Source organism: Oratosquilla oratoria, chromosome 13 (assembly GCF_046742065.1).
Source record: "Oratosquilla oratoria isolate Oo_2021 chromosome 13, ASM4674206v1, whole genome shotgun sequence".
NCBI classification, from domain to species: Eukaryota; Metazoa; Arthropoda; class Malacostraca; order Stomatopoda; family Squillidae; genus Oratosquilla; species Oratosquilla oratoria.
Genome location: NC_134789.1, coordinates 28,214,111 through 28,234,110, shown reverse-complemented (window position 1 = coordinate 28,234,110; position 20,000 = coordinate 28,214,111). Strand labels below are relative to the sequence as shown.

Below are 20,000 nucleotides of genomic sequence, written 5' to 3'. Positions count from 1 at the left end.
AGGCGAGTGGTTTCAAAGCACTGTCGACGTATTGCTGCAAGACGGCGCCGATTCCGTCGTTGGAGGCGTCAGTGCCGATGGATGTGAGGGCCTCCGGGGCAGGGAAACTGAGGGTGGCAACGGTGTCCAGCGCAGTCTTCGCAGAAGCGAAAGGTTCGTCGGCTTGAGGACACCAATCGAACTTGACGGACTGACCACGGTTGCAAGGCCTAATGAGGGAACACAAAGGCTGCAACATGAGGGAACACTTAGGGATGAAGCGACTGTAAAAGTTGATCGTACCTAAGAACTGCTCGAGTTGTCTCTGTGTGGAGGGCTTCGGGAACTGGCGGCTGGCATCACACTTGGTACTCAGAGGCGAAATACCAGTGGAGGAGACAGTGTGTCCGAGGAAGTCTACGGATGTCAATCCAAATTTCAACTTGGCAGCGTTGATTTGGATACCGTAGTCTTGTAGACGGGTGAAGACTTCATCGAGGTGACGGCGGTGGGTGGCTTCATCAGGGCTGGCGATGAGGAAGTTGTCTGTGTAGACGAAACAGAAGGGTAAGCCGCGTAGAACTTCATCAATGAAGCGCTGGAATGTCTGTGCTGCATTCTTCAGGCTGAAGGGCATCTGGACGTACTCGTAGAGACCAAACGGGGTGGTAATGGCCGTCTTCGGGATGTCATCGGGGTGGACAGGGATCTGATGGAAAGCTTGAACAAGATCTACCGTGGAAAAGATGGTACAGCCGAAGAGCTGGGAGCCAAATTCTTGAATGTTGGGGATGGGGTAACGATCGAAGACAGTTTGGGAGTTCAGAGCACGGTAATCACCACACGGTCGCAAATCACCGCTCTTCTTAGGTACAACGTGAAGCGCTGAAAACCAGTTGCTGTTGCTGGGTCGAATTATCCCTTGGCGCATAAGGAACTCGAACTCGGTCTTGACGATGTGTTGTCGTTCGGATGCGAGACGTCGTGGCTTGGCGTGGGTTGGGCGGCCAGAGGTGCCGATGCGATGTTCAACGTAGTGACGTATCGGTGGCGTGCATGGATGTGGCTGAGTGAGGGTGGGAAACTGTTGCAGTAGGGAAGCAAAAGGGGTGTCTGGACTGGTGACAGAGATGCTGGTGCTAACGCCAATTCGAGTGTGGCCGTAGGACAAGAGGCACGTTGAGACATCGTAGAGGCGACGGCGCTGTATGTCCATGAGAAGACCGTAGTGATTGAGGAAATTGGCTCCGAGGGTTGGCTGAGAAACGTCGGTGATGTAGAACGTCCACTCGAAAGCACGATGGAGGTTAAGGGAGAGAGTTACGGTTGATTTTCTGAAGACGTCGATCTTCGTGTTGTTGGCTGTGTAGAGGGAAGTGAGTGGTGGTAACGTCCTTGAACTGGCTGTAGCAGGAAGTATGCTTACTGCAGCACCGGTGTCAATAAGGAATAGGTGGCACGTCAGAGGGTCTCGTATGTAGAGAAGTTGCGAGGAAGAGGGGCGAACATTATGCACCTCTAATGTTCGCCGTCGGGATTTAAAGTGGAAGAATGGGTGAAGGCGCAAGGTTGGGTACATTTGCGTGCCTTGGGTCCGAACTGGGTGTGGTAGTAACATACTGCTGGGTTGCGATCTGTGCTCTTGGATCTTGGTCTGGATCGGGAACGAGACTTGCGTGAACAATTACGGCGGTCTGCTGCTTGAACTTGGTCCTTGAGCTCACTAACTTGAAGGGTGAGTTGAGTCACCATGTCGACGAGGCGTTCGTAAAGGGGGTCTGTCTTGACGTGGGAGACGGAGGGCGAGGAAACAGTTGCGATTAGCTCGTCGGCGAGTGTGGCGAGTTTCTCTACGGGAAGTTGGTCCATGATGGTTAGGGCGTCAGTTCTGCGGCGGCAACTGGGGACTGGGGCTGGTGGCGGTCCACTCCGGCGGGGGGCAGCAAGCACTACGGTGGGGCCAGCGGCGGGTCAAGAGCGGTCCATGGCGACTGCTGGGCTGTAGTCCACTTCAGGCAGCAGGTGGCGGTTGGCAGTCCACTCCAGGCAGCAGGCGGCGGTTGGCAGTCCACTCCAGACAGCAGGCGGCGGTAGGTAGTCCACTCCTCAGGCCAGGGCAGGGCAGGGCAGAGCTGGGCTGGGCTGGGGCAGTCCACTCCAGAGGGCAGGGCTGGGCAGTCCACTCCTCAGGGCAGGGCAGGGCAGGGCAGGGCAGGGCAGGGCAGGGCAGGGCAGGGCAGGGCAGGGCAGGGCAGGGCAGGGCAGGGCAGGGCAGGGCAGGGCAGGGCAGGGCAGGGCAGGGCAGGGCAGGGCAGGGCAGGGCAGGGCAGGGCAGGGCAGGGCAGGGCAGGGCAGGGCAGGGCAGGGCAGGGCAGGGCAGGGCAGGGCAGGGCAGGGCAGGGCAGGGCAGGGCAGGGCCGGGCAGGGCAGGGCAGGGCAGGGCAGGGCAGGGCAGGGCAGGGGTGGGCTGGGCAGGGGTGGGCTGGGCAGGGGTGGGCTGGGCAGGGGTGGGCTGGGCAGGCGGCGGCGGTGGCGGCAGCTGCGTCGAGGTTCACTTTAAGGGTCACCAATTGATGTGGATGGTTACCGCATCATGGTAGAGAAAATTGTCCTAAGGTGAAGGATTAATGATAGCTAAATTCTCTTCAGGACTTGTATCTGATTTGCCCGTCCGCCATGACATACATAATACACGATGAATAAAAATAATGTTATGTACAAATAGATTGCACAATACGACGGCCATCCTTGAATGTGGTACAATATTTACAATATATGATTTGATTATAATTGACGCACAATAATGATTTTACCAAGATTGCAAATTTTATTTACAATTAAACTATGTGCGATAAGGGGACACTGCAGCAGTAGTGGCGTGTTGCCACATGTGTGTGTGTGTGTGTGTGTGTGTGTGTGTGTGTGTGTGTGTGTGTGTTTGTGTGTGTGTGTGTGCGTGCATGTGTATTCACTTGGTCTTTGGATCACGTGTTAGACTCGTGATCGATAGCTATTTCCCTCCTGGAAGAGAGCTCAGAGCTCGTAAGTCCGATCTATGGGTAATGCTATGACCTTGCACACACACACACCCCCAACTCCCCGCCCACGAGAGTTGGAGTAACACCCCTCAGCGCTGCGATACTGATATTATTTCAGCCCCGGGCGAGAGTCGAACCCGGACCTCCGTAGTGGCAGGCCAGAGCTCTAACCACAGCGCCATGAGAGGTGTGTGTGTGTGTGTGTGTGTGTGTGTGTGTATGTGTGTGTGTGTCTTCTTGTGTGTATGTGAAAAATCAAATTATATAATTAATTTTATAAAAAAAATTGCTCTGATTTTCACCTGATAAAAATTTGTGAATAGAAAATATGATAAATTTATTTTTCCCCAGATTCCTCCATATCGTCGCCAGCTATTCCCGTGCTGGTGTTCGTTCATGGTGATTCCTACTTGTGGGGCTCAGGAAATCTGTACGATGGTTCCATCCTCGCTGCTCTTGGTCGAGTGATCGTCGTCACCGTCAACTATAGACTTGGAATACTGGGTGAGTTCTAGTCCTGTTGTATATTCAAATATCCTAGCATATTGGTTACTCGTTGAATAATCTTATGCTACTATTACAACTATGTTATGAACTTATTCAAAATATATTTGGAAAGTATATATGAAGAGTGGGAAACCAGCAAAAGATTGATGGAGGCTACGCTATATCATTAGTAAAAAATAAATAACATTATTATAAGAATACAACAGAAAAAATATGTAGCATACCTTCAGCTATAATTGTATAAAGAGAAAACCACTACAATAATATGATGTTCGGACATAAGATGGTATTTGTAGTAGGCAGCAGGGGTCACCAAATGTATTAGGGGTGTTACTACTACTTGATATGTGAAGTCCTCCATGAGATATGGATAAGAGAAATTTAGATTCTCTTTAGACTTATATTTGATTTGCCCGTCCGCCATGACATACATAATACACGATGAATACATTAATGTTCTGTACAAAGTATGCAAATAATGTTAAGTACAAATAGATTCCACAATACGACGGCCATCCTTGAATGTGGTACAATATTTACAATGTATGATTTGATTATAATTGACGTACAATTAAGCTATGTGCAATAAGGGGACACTGCATTAGTGGCGGCGTGTTACCACATTACTCCTCCCCCGAGTGACTGGTGAAACGAGCCAGTCTTGGAGGTCCGGGGAATGGGAGTGTAGTTGACGGGAGTGTCCGTGGGTGGTATTTGCCTAGGAACCACATCCGCTGAGGTAGGGACAGGCTGGTCCATGATGGTTGGGGCGTCGGCTCTGCGGCGGCGTCCGCGGCTGGGGCGGTCCACTTCGATTGCGGCAGGGGCGGTAGGAGTGGTCCACGTCGGCGGCGGCAATGGCTGGGGCTGCTGCGCTGAAGTGTGGTCGACGATGACTGCGGCAGCAGGCGGGGGCTGGTGCCGGCGGTGGTCGGCGATAGTGGCGGCGGCAGGCGGAGGCTGGTGCTGCGGCGCCGGCGGTGGTCGACGATGGCTGCGGTAGCAGGTGCTGCGGCGCCGGAGGTGGTCGACGATGGCTGCGGTAGCAGGTGCTGCGGCGCCGGAGGTGGTCGACGATGGCTGCGGCGGCAGGCAGAGGCTGGTGCTGCGGCGCAGGCGGTAGTTGACGATGGCTGCGGCGGCAGGTGGAGGCTAGTGCTGCGGCACCGGCGGTGGTCGACGATGGCTGCGGCGGTAGGCGGAGGTTGGTGCTGCGGCAGGCGGAGGATGGTGCTGCGGCAGGCGGAGGATGGTGCTGCGGCAGGCGGAGGATGGTGCTGCGGCAGGCGGAGGCTGGTGCTGCGGCAGGCGGAGGATGGTGCTTAGGTTTTTGTGGTAAGACAGATATGTGAGAAAGCTCTAGGGAAAGGTAAGGATGTTTTTTGGGGGCTTTTATGGATTTGGAAAAGGCTTATGACAGGGTAGACAGGAAGACACTGTAGGAGGTCTTGCAGATATATGGGATAGGAAGAAAATTTTTAGGAGCAGTCAAGAGTTTTTACGAGAGTAGTAGAGTGTGTGCTAGGATTAGAAACAGAGAGAGTGAATGATTTGAGGTAAAGGTGGGACTTCGTCAGGGATGTGTTATGTCACACTGGGTGTTCAATTTATATATGGATATGGTGGTGCAAGAGGTAAATGCAGGAGTAGTGGGCCAGGGATTGGAGATGGTTAAAGAGAATGGAGAAACGTGGGAAATAAGCCCGCTGTTGTTTGCGGACGACACTGTGATTGTAGCAGGATCAGAGGAGGGATTAAGGAAATTAGTGACAGAGTTTGGGAAGGTGTGTGAAAGAAGGAAGTTGAAGATAAATGTGGGTAAAAGTAAGGTGATGAGATGTACAAGGGGAGAAAGTGGCAGCAGACTGGAAGTGAGTATTAAGGGGGAGAGACTGGAGGAAGTGGGGAGTTTTAGGTGCTTGGGTGCGAATGTAGTGGGAAAGGGAGGAGTGGAGGTAGAGGTAGAATGTAGATTGAGAGAGGCGAGTAAATGCCTTGGGGGATTAAAGTGTAATGAGAAATAGACATTTGGGAATGGGTGTTAAGTGGAGATTGTATGAAGTAGTGATTGTGTCAACAGCACTGTACAGGGCAGAAAGTTGGAACATAAAAGAGGAAGAGAGAAGGAGTTTGAATGTGTTTGAGATGAGGTGCCTGAGAAGTATGATAGGGGTTACTCGGCTGGATAGAGTGAGAAATGGGGAGATGAGGAGGAGAACAAGGATGGAAAAGGAGATGGGAGTCAGGGTTGATGAAAAAAATATTGGGATGGTTTGGACATATGGAAAAAATGAGTGAAGAAAGACTAGTAAAAGAGCTGTGGAAGGCAGAGCTGGAAGGAGTGAACATGAGGGGTGGACCTAGTATGAGATGGATGGATGGGGCAAAAGGGGCTTTGGGAAAGAGGGGAAAGTCTGTTGAGGAAGGATGGGAGAGGACAGAAGACAGGGGTGAATGGAGAATGGTTGTATATGGATGATGCTGTGATGCATGAGTTGGAATAGGTGGGGGATGGGGATGAGGGAGTATGTATGAGAAATAAATTGCCGCAAACCCAAAGGAATTTCTCCCCGTCTTCTTCTTTTCTGCATGAGGGGACGAAGAGGGGGCGGGGTTGCCAATTTAATGAAGCGGCCTTGCTGTGGATGTGCAGTGTCTTGTGACACTGCTTCTTACCCAAGGCAGTGGGTGAGATTCAGGGATGACCCGTCATCCAGGAGGTGCTAGGATAAGAGGGAGGGAAGAGGGTAGAGTGTAGTGGAGTATGATAGAGATGGAATGGGAGGGAGTGGTTTCTATGCCTTTAGCTCTGCTGGAGGATAAAGTTCGCTCTGCGGAGGATGAAATTTTGTTCTTCTGGAGGATGAAGTGGCTGAAAATCAGGAGTTCTTGGTGGTGGGGGACTCCATGGTTATGACGACATCCTGCAGTGGAAGACTAAACGACGTTGCAAGCTTGTATGTCAACCGGGCCGTGGGATCGTCGATTGTACCCAGACCATCAGAGAGCAAAGACAGACGAACACTGTTACAATTGTTCATACGGGAAGTAACGATGTGGGTAGGGTGAGATCAGAGGAACTTGTTCGGAATAACAAGGTCCTTCTTCAGGAGATGAAGGAGCGTGGGAGCCGCCACGTAGCCTGTGGGATAATTCCGAGGATCTACGGAGGCTCGTGTTGGAACAGTAGAGCCATAGGGATCAATGAGAGGATATCACGATTGTGCACATTACTGGGATACCATTTTCTTGATCCATGCTCTTTTCCAGGCGTCATGACCTTACGCTTCTAATGGGATCCACCTTACTCGCAGAGGCAAAGATGTTCTTACAAACCTCATTGTGGGAGTTTGTAATGAAATAGTTCCTTTTTTGGGGTAGAAACGCAAAGGGAAAGGGAAATAGAGTGTATTGGGGAAAATAGAGAATTTACGAGTCTCAAACTGAATTGTGACATTCGCCCACACAGAAAGATATTGCTCCACGCAATGTCTAACCAATTACTGTACCTCAATAATGAATACACATAATGATTAGTGTGGTCACCTTACTTCCAGCGCATACAGACATTGATATGTGCAATTGAAATCACACGAGTGTGCAGAGTAGTTTTCAGTGAGCGAAAAACCCGTAATTTTCTTTAAATTTCTAAACCAGGGAAAACTCTTCGTCAACCAGCCAACCAACTTGCAGATTAGCTAGTGCAGACAAATTTTCAAACACTTGTTATGTAGTAAGTTGCATATACTTATAATACAGTGTAGGTGGAACAGGGGTGTATATTTGTGCGATGTGTAAATGAATTTGAATTTAATTACACCAATATAACATCACACAACAATAAGGCCAATAACTACATTTGTATGCCTTTCTCGAGCAGTCGTGACATCAGATCAGCTCCGACATCTTAATTCCCCTTGATGTACCTGTTGACCACGTTGAACTGTTGGAGGTGCAGTGCACCTCACATGATTCGGGCGTTGTTGTGCTTGGAGGTCCAGAGGCTCGAAATAGGCCTTTGATCATTTTCCAAAGCAAACTGATCCCCGTAGAGGAGGTAGTAGTGATTTTTGACTCCCTCTATACTTGCAAGCAACTCCTTCTCTACTGGACTGTGGTTCAGTTCCGCCGGGTTTGTCTTCCTGTTGTGGTAACTAACAGGAAAAATATCCCCATCCTTTTCTTGCATCAGTATAGCTCCAATGCCTTCTCGGGATATATCGTTTTGGAGGATGAAAGACTGGTTGATGCCCGGTAGGTGAAGATATAATTTTGAGTCAATGCTTCATAGACTCTTCTAGCCGCGAGTATTTGTCATGCTTAATACTGGATTAAGGGGCGTGGGATTCATGCGTAAGACCGAATGATGAGGTGAAACAATTAGTCCAATTTGCAGTTCTTCTACCTTGCTCTCGAGACGTACAGGCCAGCCGCCCCTACCATTTCCGTTGGCCGATGTTACCACTTTAAGCTCATTCAGACGATTGATGTAGAACGAAATCGTGGTGATGATAATGTAGTGATATGAACGGCTAGATGTGTTCCGGTTCCAACATTTTTCATCTTTCAGCTCTATGAGTCGACTGACCTATGCGATTCTCTCCTCTTCCTCTACCCTCGTGCTTCAGAGTATCAAAGTTTCTGGGTTTCAAGCTTCATAATTTCGAGCTTCAAAATCCACAAGTTGATAATACTTTTCCAATGTACTCGATTTTCTCTAACTTTAATTAATTAGTTAATAAATCAACTGTTTACATTGACTCAGAGGATGAAGGGCTGGTTGAAGTCCTTGCAGAGGAGATTCTTAAGCGTCGTAAATGCTTCCTCCTGTTCAGGTCTCCATGTCAACTTCATGGGAGCATTCTTCTTGAGAAGCTCTGTGAAGGGCAGGGCGAGGACAACGAAGTTTGAGATGAACCTGCGACAGTAGCCCACAAGTCCTAAGAATAATCAGACCTTCTTCTTCATGTCTGCTGGGATGCATTCTTGATCTTGATGATCTTGCTATTCTGGCATCCGCATCGTCCTTTGCCTAAAGTATGTCCTAGAAACTGCACTTTCAGCTGGAACAGTTCGCACTGACTGTCATATTCGCTGAGACAACCCTCCTAAGTACCTTCTCGAGGATCTCCAGATATTCTTTGAAGATAGAAAAGTGGATAATTACAACGTCCACAAAGGCTTTCACCCTCTGAATGCCGTGCAGCACTTGTCGCATGACACGGTTAAAAGCTGCCGGGAGCTGGTAAGTCCAAAAAGTAGTACCTTGAACTGATAGAGTCCACTGGATGCAACTGCCGTGACATGTCTGCTTCTCTCCTCCAGCGGAATCTGTAAGAATCGCTTCGTCAAGTTCACCTTGGAAAATATCTTGGAGATCTCGACCTTAGCAAACATTTCCTGGTGGTCGCTCATTTGCTGAGTTACTGCATTGACTCTGCGGTAGTCTCTACAGATTCACACGCCTCCATTCTTCTTGCGCACAACGACTAAAGGACTGCAGTAGGGAGACGATGATTTCTCAATGATGCCTACAGCCTCCATGTCGTCGACCTCCTTCTTTAGTGCGTCCACCAGACGGATGGGTATTGAGTATTGCTTTAATCTGACTTGTACGCTACTTGTCAGCCGTATTTTGTGGTAGCCCACTTTGGCAACTCCAGGCTTGTCAGAAACATTGCAGAATGTAGAATGGTATCTAAATGTCTCTTCTGCTCAGGACTTAACCTAGGAGGGACTAGCACATCAGCTACAGTTTCGCCTTGGATAGCTTCAGCGGTAAAGGGTGCTCAATTTGCCAAATCCTCAACCTCTAGTACAACCCCAGCAATGCAAACCATCTGCGAATGCCTAAACTGGCATTCGACGAACTGCAAACACTCGCACTGCTCAGGTGATAGCTCATAGTTTCCTCCTCTGCTCAGCAAACAGTCTGCTTGGTTAACTGCTGAACATACTTGAGGTGTGTAATAGTTCTTCAGGATGTTGATGTGAAACGTCTTTTGGTCGGGTCCCAATTGCACCAATGAGGCGTTTGACTATTCCAAAAGATCCCCTCTACTGCACCAGCAACTTTTTGTGCGCGGTAGGTAGAAAGAGTAGACACTGGTCTCCTTCCTCGAGAATCATCTGTTTTGTCTTCTAGTCATAGTACGACTTCTGGACCTCCTTTGCCATGAGTAGCTCTTGCTTTGCTATTTCGCAGGCCTCCCGTAGACTAATGCAATTGGGGAGAACTGTAGCGAAGCTTAGGGTACTTCGCGGTATGTAAACAGAAGAGGGACGATGAATCGCGGCCACTCCTTGGGTTACTCTGGTGCCATCAGCTTCAGCATCTTTTTGAGAGTGCTATTGAAATGCTCACAGAGCACACAGGGTGGTAAGGGGTAGTCCTGAATCCTTTTACAGCTAATAGCCTCAGCATCTCTTCCATCATGGGGGAAATAAACTGGCTTCCCCAGTCGGACAACACCTATTTTGGAATGCCCACTCGGCAAAAAATATCGAACATGGCTTCAGTGGCAGCTATGCTTTCAATATTGCGAAGGGGCACTGCTTCAGGCCATCTCGTCGCGAAGTTCACGCAGGTAAGAATGTATTTGGCACCGTCGGCTGCCCTTGGAATGATGGGTCCAACGATGTCCACAGCCACTCGCTGGAATGGCTCAGAAATCAGAGGCAGTGGTCCGAGTGGTGCAGGCTTCACTCGACCGCAGTCGGTAGTATGCTGGCATATATCACATGACCTCAGCATCCTTATTATCTCCTGACTCATTCCAGGCCAGAAGAATTGAGCCTGAATCCTAACTTGAGTCTTCTGTACTCCCATATGTCCGCCTAGTGCAGCGTGATGCCTCAGCTTAAAACACTGCCAGGCGATATACAGTATCTCTGGAATGACGAACTGCAGTCTCTAGTCTCCACTCCGATATACCGTACTGCTATAAATTCGTCCGCTTTTCTTAAGGAACCTAATTTCCGCTCCCTGAGAAGTTCTACAGTGTCCTTCCTGTGTCCTCTTACGAACCATGGGAAGTGTGGGGTCGGTTGTTTACTTGGCAACTACACCCTCGCTATTTGAAAAGTCGGAAACAGACGAAACTAGCAGAGGTTTTACTTGGTTCGTTGCTCTGGCGGCTCCTCTGGTAACCGCCGTTGCACAGGTTTGAACGATAATTTCCCGTGAACTAAAGTTCCTGGCTCCAGGGGTGTTTCCGACAACCAGGTCCGCTACCACCTCCTCCATGACTGCAGCAATGGGACTAACCACTTCAACAGTAATTAGGGGGCAGTCAACCTGAGTCCCGCTGATAAGCCTCACGGTCATGGAATTACCGGCGTAACTGTCAGGCGTTACTAGCCTCTCCTTAACACAACATCCCATCGATCCGTTGTCTCTTAACATTTCCGCGGTAACACAATTTACCTTACCAGGCTGAACCAGGAGCCTAGTGCTTCTGAGACTGGAACTTAATGCAGCAGGTGAGCATATGTAGTGTTGGGGCGTTGACACGGAACCGGCAGTAAAGCATTCTTCTTGTGAAATAACTTTTGGGAAAATTCCTCAGGTACTGCTACGTGGTGTACTACTGCCGCAGCTTGCTGTTTCTTTTATCCTTGATGACCTTTCCAGTCACCACAAGAGTAGGACTAGTTCGTCCCTTGCTGGTGTTGGCTCTGAGAAGAGAAATGCTGGACTGGCCGTTGCGGGTTCGGCTACTGTGGTGATGACTGTGGTGATTTGTTGCAGTAGTGTTGACCTTGTGGGTTTTACCATTGTTGTGTCTGACGAGATTGAACGGGGAAAGGCAACTTCTTGTGAACTTGCCTCCTCTTGTGGTACCCATAAGCTGCGAAATCTGCGTCAGTCAGGTCAGTCATCTGCTGGAGGTCCTTGACTGTTGGAAATGACTTATCTAGTTGGGTACGTAGCATCAAGTCGCGAAGACCCTCGGCAGTTTGCGGAGTCTCGTCCTTTTTCATCCACTGATCCAAGTAACCCTTTAGTCAAGCGCATAACTGAGCAACCGTCTTCTTGTCTTGCAGCATAGCTCACTGATATAGATCCCGCGCATCCACCACTGTCATACCATAAACAAAAAGAAAGGCTTTCTTCATGCCTTCACAATCTCGCATTGAGAAGTCAAGACGATGAATAATATCGAGAGGTTCATAAATTCGGCCATCTTGACAGCTTTACTCAGGCTGTACGTGGTCGCCACGTAAATAAAAGGCTCAATTACCTGACCTATTTCATACTGGGAATGTTGACCCGATCCGCAGAGAACTGCGTGGGAGCGTCCGGATAACGGCTGGTAAGCTGGTGTCAGCGACCTGAAATAGAGAAAGTTTGAGCCGCAGCATCTCCTCATTCAGCCTTTGTTCCTCTCCTCAACTTCTCTGTGAGCCTTCCTCTCTTCGAACTCGCGTTGCTCCTTTTCATGCTTCAACAGGAGTTTCTCGAACTCTCGTTCCTGCGCTCTGTCGTCCTGCAGTTACTCCTACCGGCTACGGACGTAGTCTCGGATCTCCTCAGGTTTCGTATACCCCAGGGCCACCACCTCACTCATTAGTTCCTGCACAGACATGACACACACCTTCGTAACTTGATTAACCTTCAAGGCCACAGTAAATGTTCAAATGCCAGAGTGAGTGTAACGCACATGATGGGCCCCACGTTGGGCGCCAATTTATGTCAGAACTTGTTAAACCTCATTAGGACTTGACTAATTTTGCTGAATGCAATGTATTTTTTACTTACTCCGGCAGCTTCACTGGCCTACGAAGATTCTGTATAATTCATCATATATGCGTGTAGGTACATCCTTCTGTATAGCGTTATATATGAATATCGGTAGAGCAAGGGCCTAATAATTCTTTAATGAATTTAACTAATATTTAAACATAATCAGTCACTCACATTAATAACAATACTACTACTACTACTAATAAGATATTAATATCATAAACACACACGCAAACATTTACATATAATAAACTAATTAATGATCTAGTGAGAAACGATTTTAATTTCTGAAGTCGTTTGATTGCTCAGGACAACAGGATCTCACAAGTGGGACGACAGTAATTTGGCACGTTAACTCCGGTCCAGCAAGGCATTTAACACTTAATCACAATGTTCACAGAAAGATCAAAACTTGTCATAGAATACTCATTTTTGTCGCACATTTTTTTTAACACTTGGTCATACACTTAGTCACACCATGGTCATACACTTAGTCGTACACTTAGTCACACACTTTGTCACACACTTAGTCACACACTCTGGCAGATATGATTTTGTGAGAGTCAATACTTCACAGGTTTTTCCATGCGCAAGTACTTGTCCTACCTTGTTATAGTACCGGCAATACTTAACACTGGAGGGGGAGAGGCTCATGCGTAAGACCGAACGATGAGGTGAAGCAATTGGTCCAATTTCCAGTTCTTCGTTTTTGCTCTCGAGACACATAGGCCAGCCGCCCCTACCCTTTCAGTTGGCCTATGTCACCACTCCAAGCTCACTCAGACGATTAGATGCAGAACGAAATCATGGTGATGATAATGTAGTGACATGGACGGCTAGGATGTATTCCAGCTAAAACAGTTTCCTTCTCCTACCAGCTCTGTGTATCGACTAACCCATGTGATTCTCTCCTCCTACTCCACCCTTCGCGCTTCAGAATTTTGATAATACTTTTCCAATGTACTCGGCTTTCTCTAACTGTAATTACTGTATTTCAAGAAATACAGGCGTATGTCAAAAGCGAAAATCCCGATATGATAGGAATAACTGAGACATGGTTAAATGGTACAGAGTTCAAAGCTGAATTTAATATTGCGGGATTTAAACACTTTCATCAGGATAGAAACCACATGAAAGGTGGGGGTGTTCTATTGTACGTTAAAAACAATGTTCATGCTTGTGTTTTAGAGAAAGTGAAACAGGATGCATATGATAGTTTGTGGGTTGAGTTAACCCAAACAAATGGACAAAAAATGAATATAGGTGTAATATATAGGCCAAAGACATTATCATTAGCAGACGACCAACTGTTATTTCAAGAACTGTCTAGTTTCTGCAACCGGGATTTATTGATAATGGGTGATTTCAATTTTACTGACATTGATTGGATGACCCTTGAACATGGCCATATAGGTAGTCGCTTGATTGATTTTCTTGGTGACAATTACTTAATTCAGCATGTAAAAGAGCCCACAAGATATGGAAACTTACTCGATCTTTTGATCACTAGCCGCGAAAGCATGGTAACTGATGTAGAAGTCGGTGAATCTGTTGCAAATAGCGATCACAACCTAGTTAGATTCAAACTCCTAAACAATTTTAGAATAGATACTTGTGTTTCTAAAATACCCGATTTCAGTAAAGCTCAGTTCATAGGACTACGTCAGGAGCTTCAGCTTACAGATTGGGAGGCAAAATTAAACGAAAGACCTGTAGATCAGATGTGGGAAATATTTCAAAATACGCTCACTAAGATGATTCAAACTTACATTCCTTTTAAGGACAGACGTCCCCCAAACCAGGCTCGCCCAAAGTGGCTCGACAAAGAAACTGAAAAAAGTATTGCTAAAAAGAGACAGGCTTATAAGAAATATAAGTACTCGGGTGCATCTAATGACTATGAAAATTATGTATCAATACAGAGAGATTTAAAAAAGACAATAAGGAAAAGAAAACGACAATACGAAATGAACATCGCTGATAAATCCAAAGAGAATCCCAAAGAATTCTATAGTTACATTAGAGATAAAAAGGTTGTTAGGAATCACATTGGTCCACTATTATCTGCTGACGGTCAACTTGAATATTCAAATGAAGGAATGTGTAATATCTTAAACAATTATTTTAGCTCGGTATTCGTAAACGAAACACCTCAAAGTGAATTCCAAACTGAAACCTGTGAAAAGTCTGGGGTAAACTTACTCACTACGGTAAATATAACAAAAGAAAAAATTAAAAGGTGTATAGACAAACTCAAAGTTAATAAAACACCAGGCCCTGACGGTTGGCATCCAAGAATCTTAAAGGAAATTAAAAATGAGATTGTTGTTCCATTAGAAATTATTTTCAAGAAATCCATCATATCCGGAGATGTCCCAAGAGAATGGAAGCTAGCTAACGTTACTCCCATATTCAAAAAAGGTGACAAAAAGAAACCAAATAACTATAGGCCTATAAGTTTGACTTCAATCGTAGGAAAAATAATGGAAACTATCATCAGAGATGCTATCGAACATCATTTAGAAAGTAACCGTTTGATAAATGATAGCCAGCATGGTTTCAGACGGAAACGTTCTTGCGTGACTAACTTACTCGAATTCTACAACACAGTTATCTCGAATTATGACAAAAGAAACAATATAGATTTAATATATCTAGACTTTGCAAAAGCTTTTGATACCGTCCCACACGAAAGACTACTTACTAAATTAGCTTTGCATGGAATAAGTGGTAGCCTATTAGGTTGGACTAGTAATTGGTTGAATGGTCGAAAACAGAGAGTTGTTTTAAATGGAAAAACTTCTGGATGGAAAAGTGTTGCAAGTGGAGTTCCTCAGGGTTCCGTTCTTGGGCCACTTCTATTCATAGTATATATAAATGATATAGACCATGGACTAAAATCTACTGTTTCCAAATTTGCTGATGATACAAAACTGTGCGGAGTGGCAAATGATCACTCAAACCAATTAGATATTCAAGAAGATTTAGATCAATTACAGTAATGGTCTGAAAAGTGGCTAATGAAATTTAACACAAGTAAATGCAAGGTAATGCACATAGGTAAAAATAACAGTAAGTACGATTACAAGTTATTTGGAAATTCGTTAACAAAAGTGGATAGTGAAAAAGATCTCGGCGTAATTATCAGTAACGACCTTAAATCATCCAAGCAGTGTATTTCAGCCTCTGAGAAAGCAAATAAGATTCTGGGACTGATTGCGCGATCTTTTGATTTCAAAAGTCCATCACTCATTAACAAACTATATAAATCGTTAGTTCGTCCACATTTGGAATATGCTATTTCTGTATGGTCACCGAATCTCATTAAAGACATTGACAGACTGGAAAAAGTACAACGGCGAGCTACAAAACTGATTCCAAATATCAAAAATAAATCATACGAAAATCGACTAAAACACATGAATCTGTTTTCCCTAAAAAAGCGTAGACTCAGAGGTGACTTGATACAGGTCTTTAAGATTTTAAAGGGAATTGACAACATCAAAAGTGACAAAATTTTCACATTGAATGAGAATCAGACAAGAAACAATGGTCTCAAACTATCCGGAAATAGATTCAATTTAGAAGTAGGTAGAAACAACTTTGCCAACCGTGTAGTAAATGAATGGAATAAACTTCCTGCACAGGTAGTGCAATGTAGTTCAGTTCGAAGCTTTAAGAATCAGTTAGATAAGATGCTGTAATGATTATAATTTATCTTATATTATTTGTTTTTGTTTTGTTATCATTTGTCTGTCTGATTTTCATTTATTATTAGTTATATGTCAATTTATTATTATTTACTATTTACCTGTTTGTTTATTATTTAACTATACTTATGCATTTATTTATGTATTTTTTATTTTTTTTTATTTACATTATTATAGTTTTTATTTATTGTTTTATTATTAATATGATCTTTTTTTTCGCATCCGACCTAGATATGGATCAAAAGGTCTCCTGTCGGCATGCTCCGCCTTTGTAATCCTTTGTAATTAATTAATAAATTAATAGTTTGTTTAAAATATCTATCTATCTATATTTATATGTATATATATATATATATATATATATATATATATATATATATATATATATCACAACAAAGTAATGTTGTAACACATTGGTAAAATTATACTAATGACCCACTCTTTCGGAGAAGAATAGACGAAAGTAAAGAGATCCGTATATTTCGATCACTATCTGTGATCCTCTTCAGCAGATGTGGTAGAGTGGAGAGAAGCATGTATATATACAAATGTAGTGAGGTGAAAAAGTAGGGATGGGGACTCAGGTCACGTGGCCGGCGCTACGTGGACATTGGTGGATTTTGTCCGCAGTTAGTGTATAGGGCAGCAATCTATTAACAGCTAAGGTAGTTATATAGTTTGGTGACCATTGGCCATTGAAGATATTATAATTGGGATTTTTTTTTTTATGAAAAAGGATTCTATGATTTTTCTCCTAAAACTGCATTTTGATTAATAAATTATTTCAGCGTCGTTCCAATTTATGCGCTGGTTTTTATTGGAAACATGCTGAAATACGGCAGAATTTTCTTGTCCATATTTAACTGAATACTTATGCTCTTTTATCCTAGTTGTGAGATCTCTACCCGTTTGTCCACAACATACATCATTATAATCTAGACATGGTAATTTGTAAGCTCCAGAAGTTGCATTACTCTGGTCTGTGATGTACATTAACAATTTTGATGAATAGATTATTGGGGTAATTGAAAATGAAGTTAACAATATCTTTCTGTAACAGTTGAGACATATAATCTATTGATTTATTGTAGGGTAATTTTATGCAACTGTTTTCCCAGTTCTAATTTATAGTGGAATGGGAATCAGATTGATAAAAGTTAATTATAGCCTTGGTAAGGGCTTTCTGTAAAAAGCACGGCGGGTATCCTAATGCTGCTAATTGGTTTCGTACTGATGTTAACTCAGAGTCTAAATATTGTGGAATGCATATTCTCAGAGCTCGTAAAAATAGGCCAGAGGCGACACTGTATTTGATTCTATCTCGATGGTAGCTAAAGAAATGCAAGTAGTTCCCTCCGTATTTCAAATTACTAAGATGTCTAAGAATGGTAACTTATTATCTGTTTCCCATTCCACTTTGAATTTAATATTGTTAGTTAGGTAATTAAGTTTATTATGGAAGCCTTGGAAGGAAACCCATTTATGATGCCAAATCGTATAAACATCATTCACCTATACCAAAACATTGCGGGTGGTTTAATTCCCTGTAGTAACAATGACTCAAAATATTCCAAGTATAAATTGGCTAAAACTCGCGAGAGAATAGAACTTATAGAACATCCAAATTTCTGCTTAAAGTAATGATCTTTGAATAAAAAAAAAAACATTAGTGTTGACACAAAACTTTGTTAAGCTTATAATTTTTCTTAATTAATGGCAGTGGTAGCTGGTTTTGGTATGGTTGTAACTTTTCTTCTAAGAAGTTAAGCACCTCTGCTACATCATTTTGTGTAAATAACAACACTTGATAGTTTTTAATCTGACTGACGCATTCAAACCACATCCACACATCTCACGCCGTTTAGAGTGTCCAGGCCCTGTAGTTCTTCCATAGCAAAATACGGCTTCACATGCACAGGTATAGTTACAATAGTCAAGCAGCAAGTGCCCGTCCACATATCCACACCACTCGCTATTAACCACCACTTAACTGCTGTTGATACTGGTCTGGAGTTATTTGTCATATCAATATCATATCTATATATATACATATCAACTTCATTGATATAGAGAAAATTTCGGAAATGGTAAACTGGTCCTTTAATGGCGATTGATCAGTCCCACTCACACACACTACTATGTAAACAAATACTGTACACTGGTGCCACATTTACTCTTGTCACAAGCCGCTGTTCAACTAGTGTACCAGTCATAAGTGTCCTATCCTAGTGTTATCCGCAAACTTACTAACATCACCATCAATCTCATCACCCAAGTCTTTTATATATACTGTATATATATAATGAACAATAAGGTACTCCAAATCGAACCATGGGGAACTCCACTAGTAACACTTCCCCATTTAGATTTTGCGCCGTTGATGGTGACCCGCTGATTTTTGTCACTAATCCATGCTCTAATCCGTTAAAAAAGAAAATATGCCATGGGCGTTGATTTTATTTAGTAGTTTCTGGTGGAGCACCTTTTAGAACGCTTTGCTAAAGTCGATTTATATAAAAATGTAATTATCATTGTTATATAACATTGTAATTATCATTGTTGTCTGCCGCTTTGTAGATATTAGGGAAAGAGGACGAATTATCAACCACGAATCAGGTTATGCCTTACTAAATGTTCCCTGATACTATTTGCTATTAATGATTCCAGTATTTTGCCTATAACTGAGGTCAAAGTGATTGGTCTGTAGATTCGCACAGAAGATTTGTCACCTAAAAAAAAAAAAAAAAAAAAAGCAGGAACAACGTTTGCCTGCCCTCAATAAATAGGCACAAATCAAATATCAACTGCCTTATTAAATGCTTTTGTTAAATGCTCACAGACTTCAAATTTGCACTCTTTTATTACTCTCGGAAAAAATCTAATCAAACCCGGGGATTTTGTAGTTTTAAGTCTATCTGTTTGACTATATCTTCTTTGATAATGCTGACATTTGTTAGTGTATCTCTTTCCCACTGAAGATTGGGTGCGATCAGGTACCATATCTAACCTTTCTTTTGTAAATATCGAGAGAAACTATTCATTAAACGCTTCGATCATTTTCTCCTTGGTATCAGTCAAAATATCTTCGTTGAATTTAACTGGGACTATCCTTTCCTTATTTTTAGTTCTGCAGAGATGAGAAAAACACTTGAAGTTAGATCTCGCTTATCTGGCAACCTTAATTTCGTAGTTGCGTTTTGCTCTGTATTTTCTTTTTGACCAGTCTAGCCAAAGCAGTTAGGGAAACCCCGTTAACATTTTCGATTTGTGGTTGCCATGTAGCCGACTCTAGAAGAAAGTTTCACCAACCGTGTGTCAATGAATGAAATAAGATTCCAGCAAAGGAGATTTAATTTAATATAATTTGTAGTCTCCCTCTTGAAGATTTTGTAATACCTTTACCTTTCTTTTTCTTTTTCACCTTACCTTGTCATGAACCAAAAGGTCTCCAGTGAGCATGTTCTGTCCTTATAACTCAACATTCTAACTGAAGCATTCCGTTTCGGCTAAGCAGATATGACTTTATTTGGATGAAACGTGAACATAGGAAAAGAGGTGAGTTCGTACAGTTTAGGTAGAACACCAAGGTGAAGCGATTCTCATCCAATCACAACCCTTTTCGAGTGTCACATTAGCTAAATAAAATCTGTCTTCACACGTAAGAAAATATGTACAGTACTACTTCCTCTTGATGGAGAACCAACATCCAGGCTTGAAGCACATGTGATATATTACTATGTCTTTGCATATCTAATACAGTCTTCTTTCTTTACAAAAAGTATATATCTCCTACTGTGGAAAAACATCATACAGATTCAAATTTTAAATATTAAGACTAATTTTGTTTTAAGGCAATTATGTGTTTATTTTGTTGATGTCGTCAGTGCATTTCTGACATCAAAATTTATCTTACACGAAAATTCATCGCTACAATACATGCACACAATTTGGCATAGTTGTGTAATAAAAACATGTAGAAAGACGTGCAAGTACAGTGCATAGTTTATTCTCTACATAAGA

General features: G+C 43.8%; 1 protein-coding gene across 4 annotated transcripts in view; it reads left to right on the top strand.

Moving 5' to 3' along the window:
- LOC143032359 (neuroligin-4, Y-linked-like) overlaps positions 1 to 20,000 on the top strand; it is a 592,100-nt gene that overhangs the window by 181,412 nt on the left and 390,688 nt on the right. For all 4 annotated transcript variants that reach the window (XM_076196977.1, XM_076196978.1, XM_076196975.1 and 1 more), the window contains exon 2: positions 3,369 to 3,521. In XM_076196977.1, coding sequence (XP_076053092.1) covers positions 3,369 to 3,521 — 153 coding nt within the window. The remainder of the gene's footprint in view (positions 1 to 3,368; positions 3,522 to 20,000) is intronic.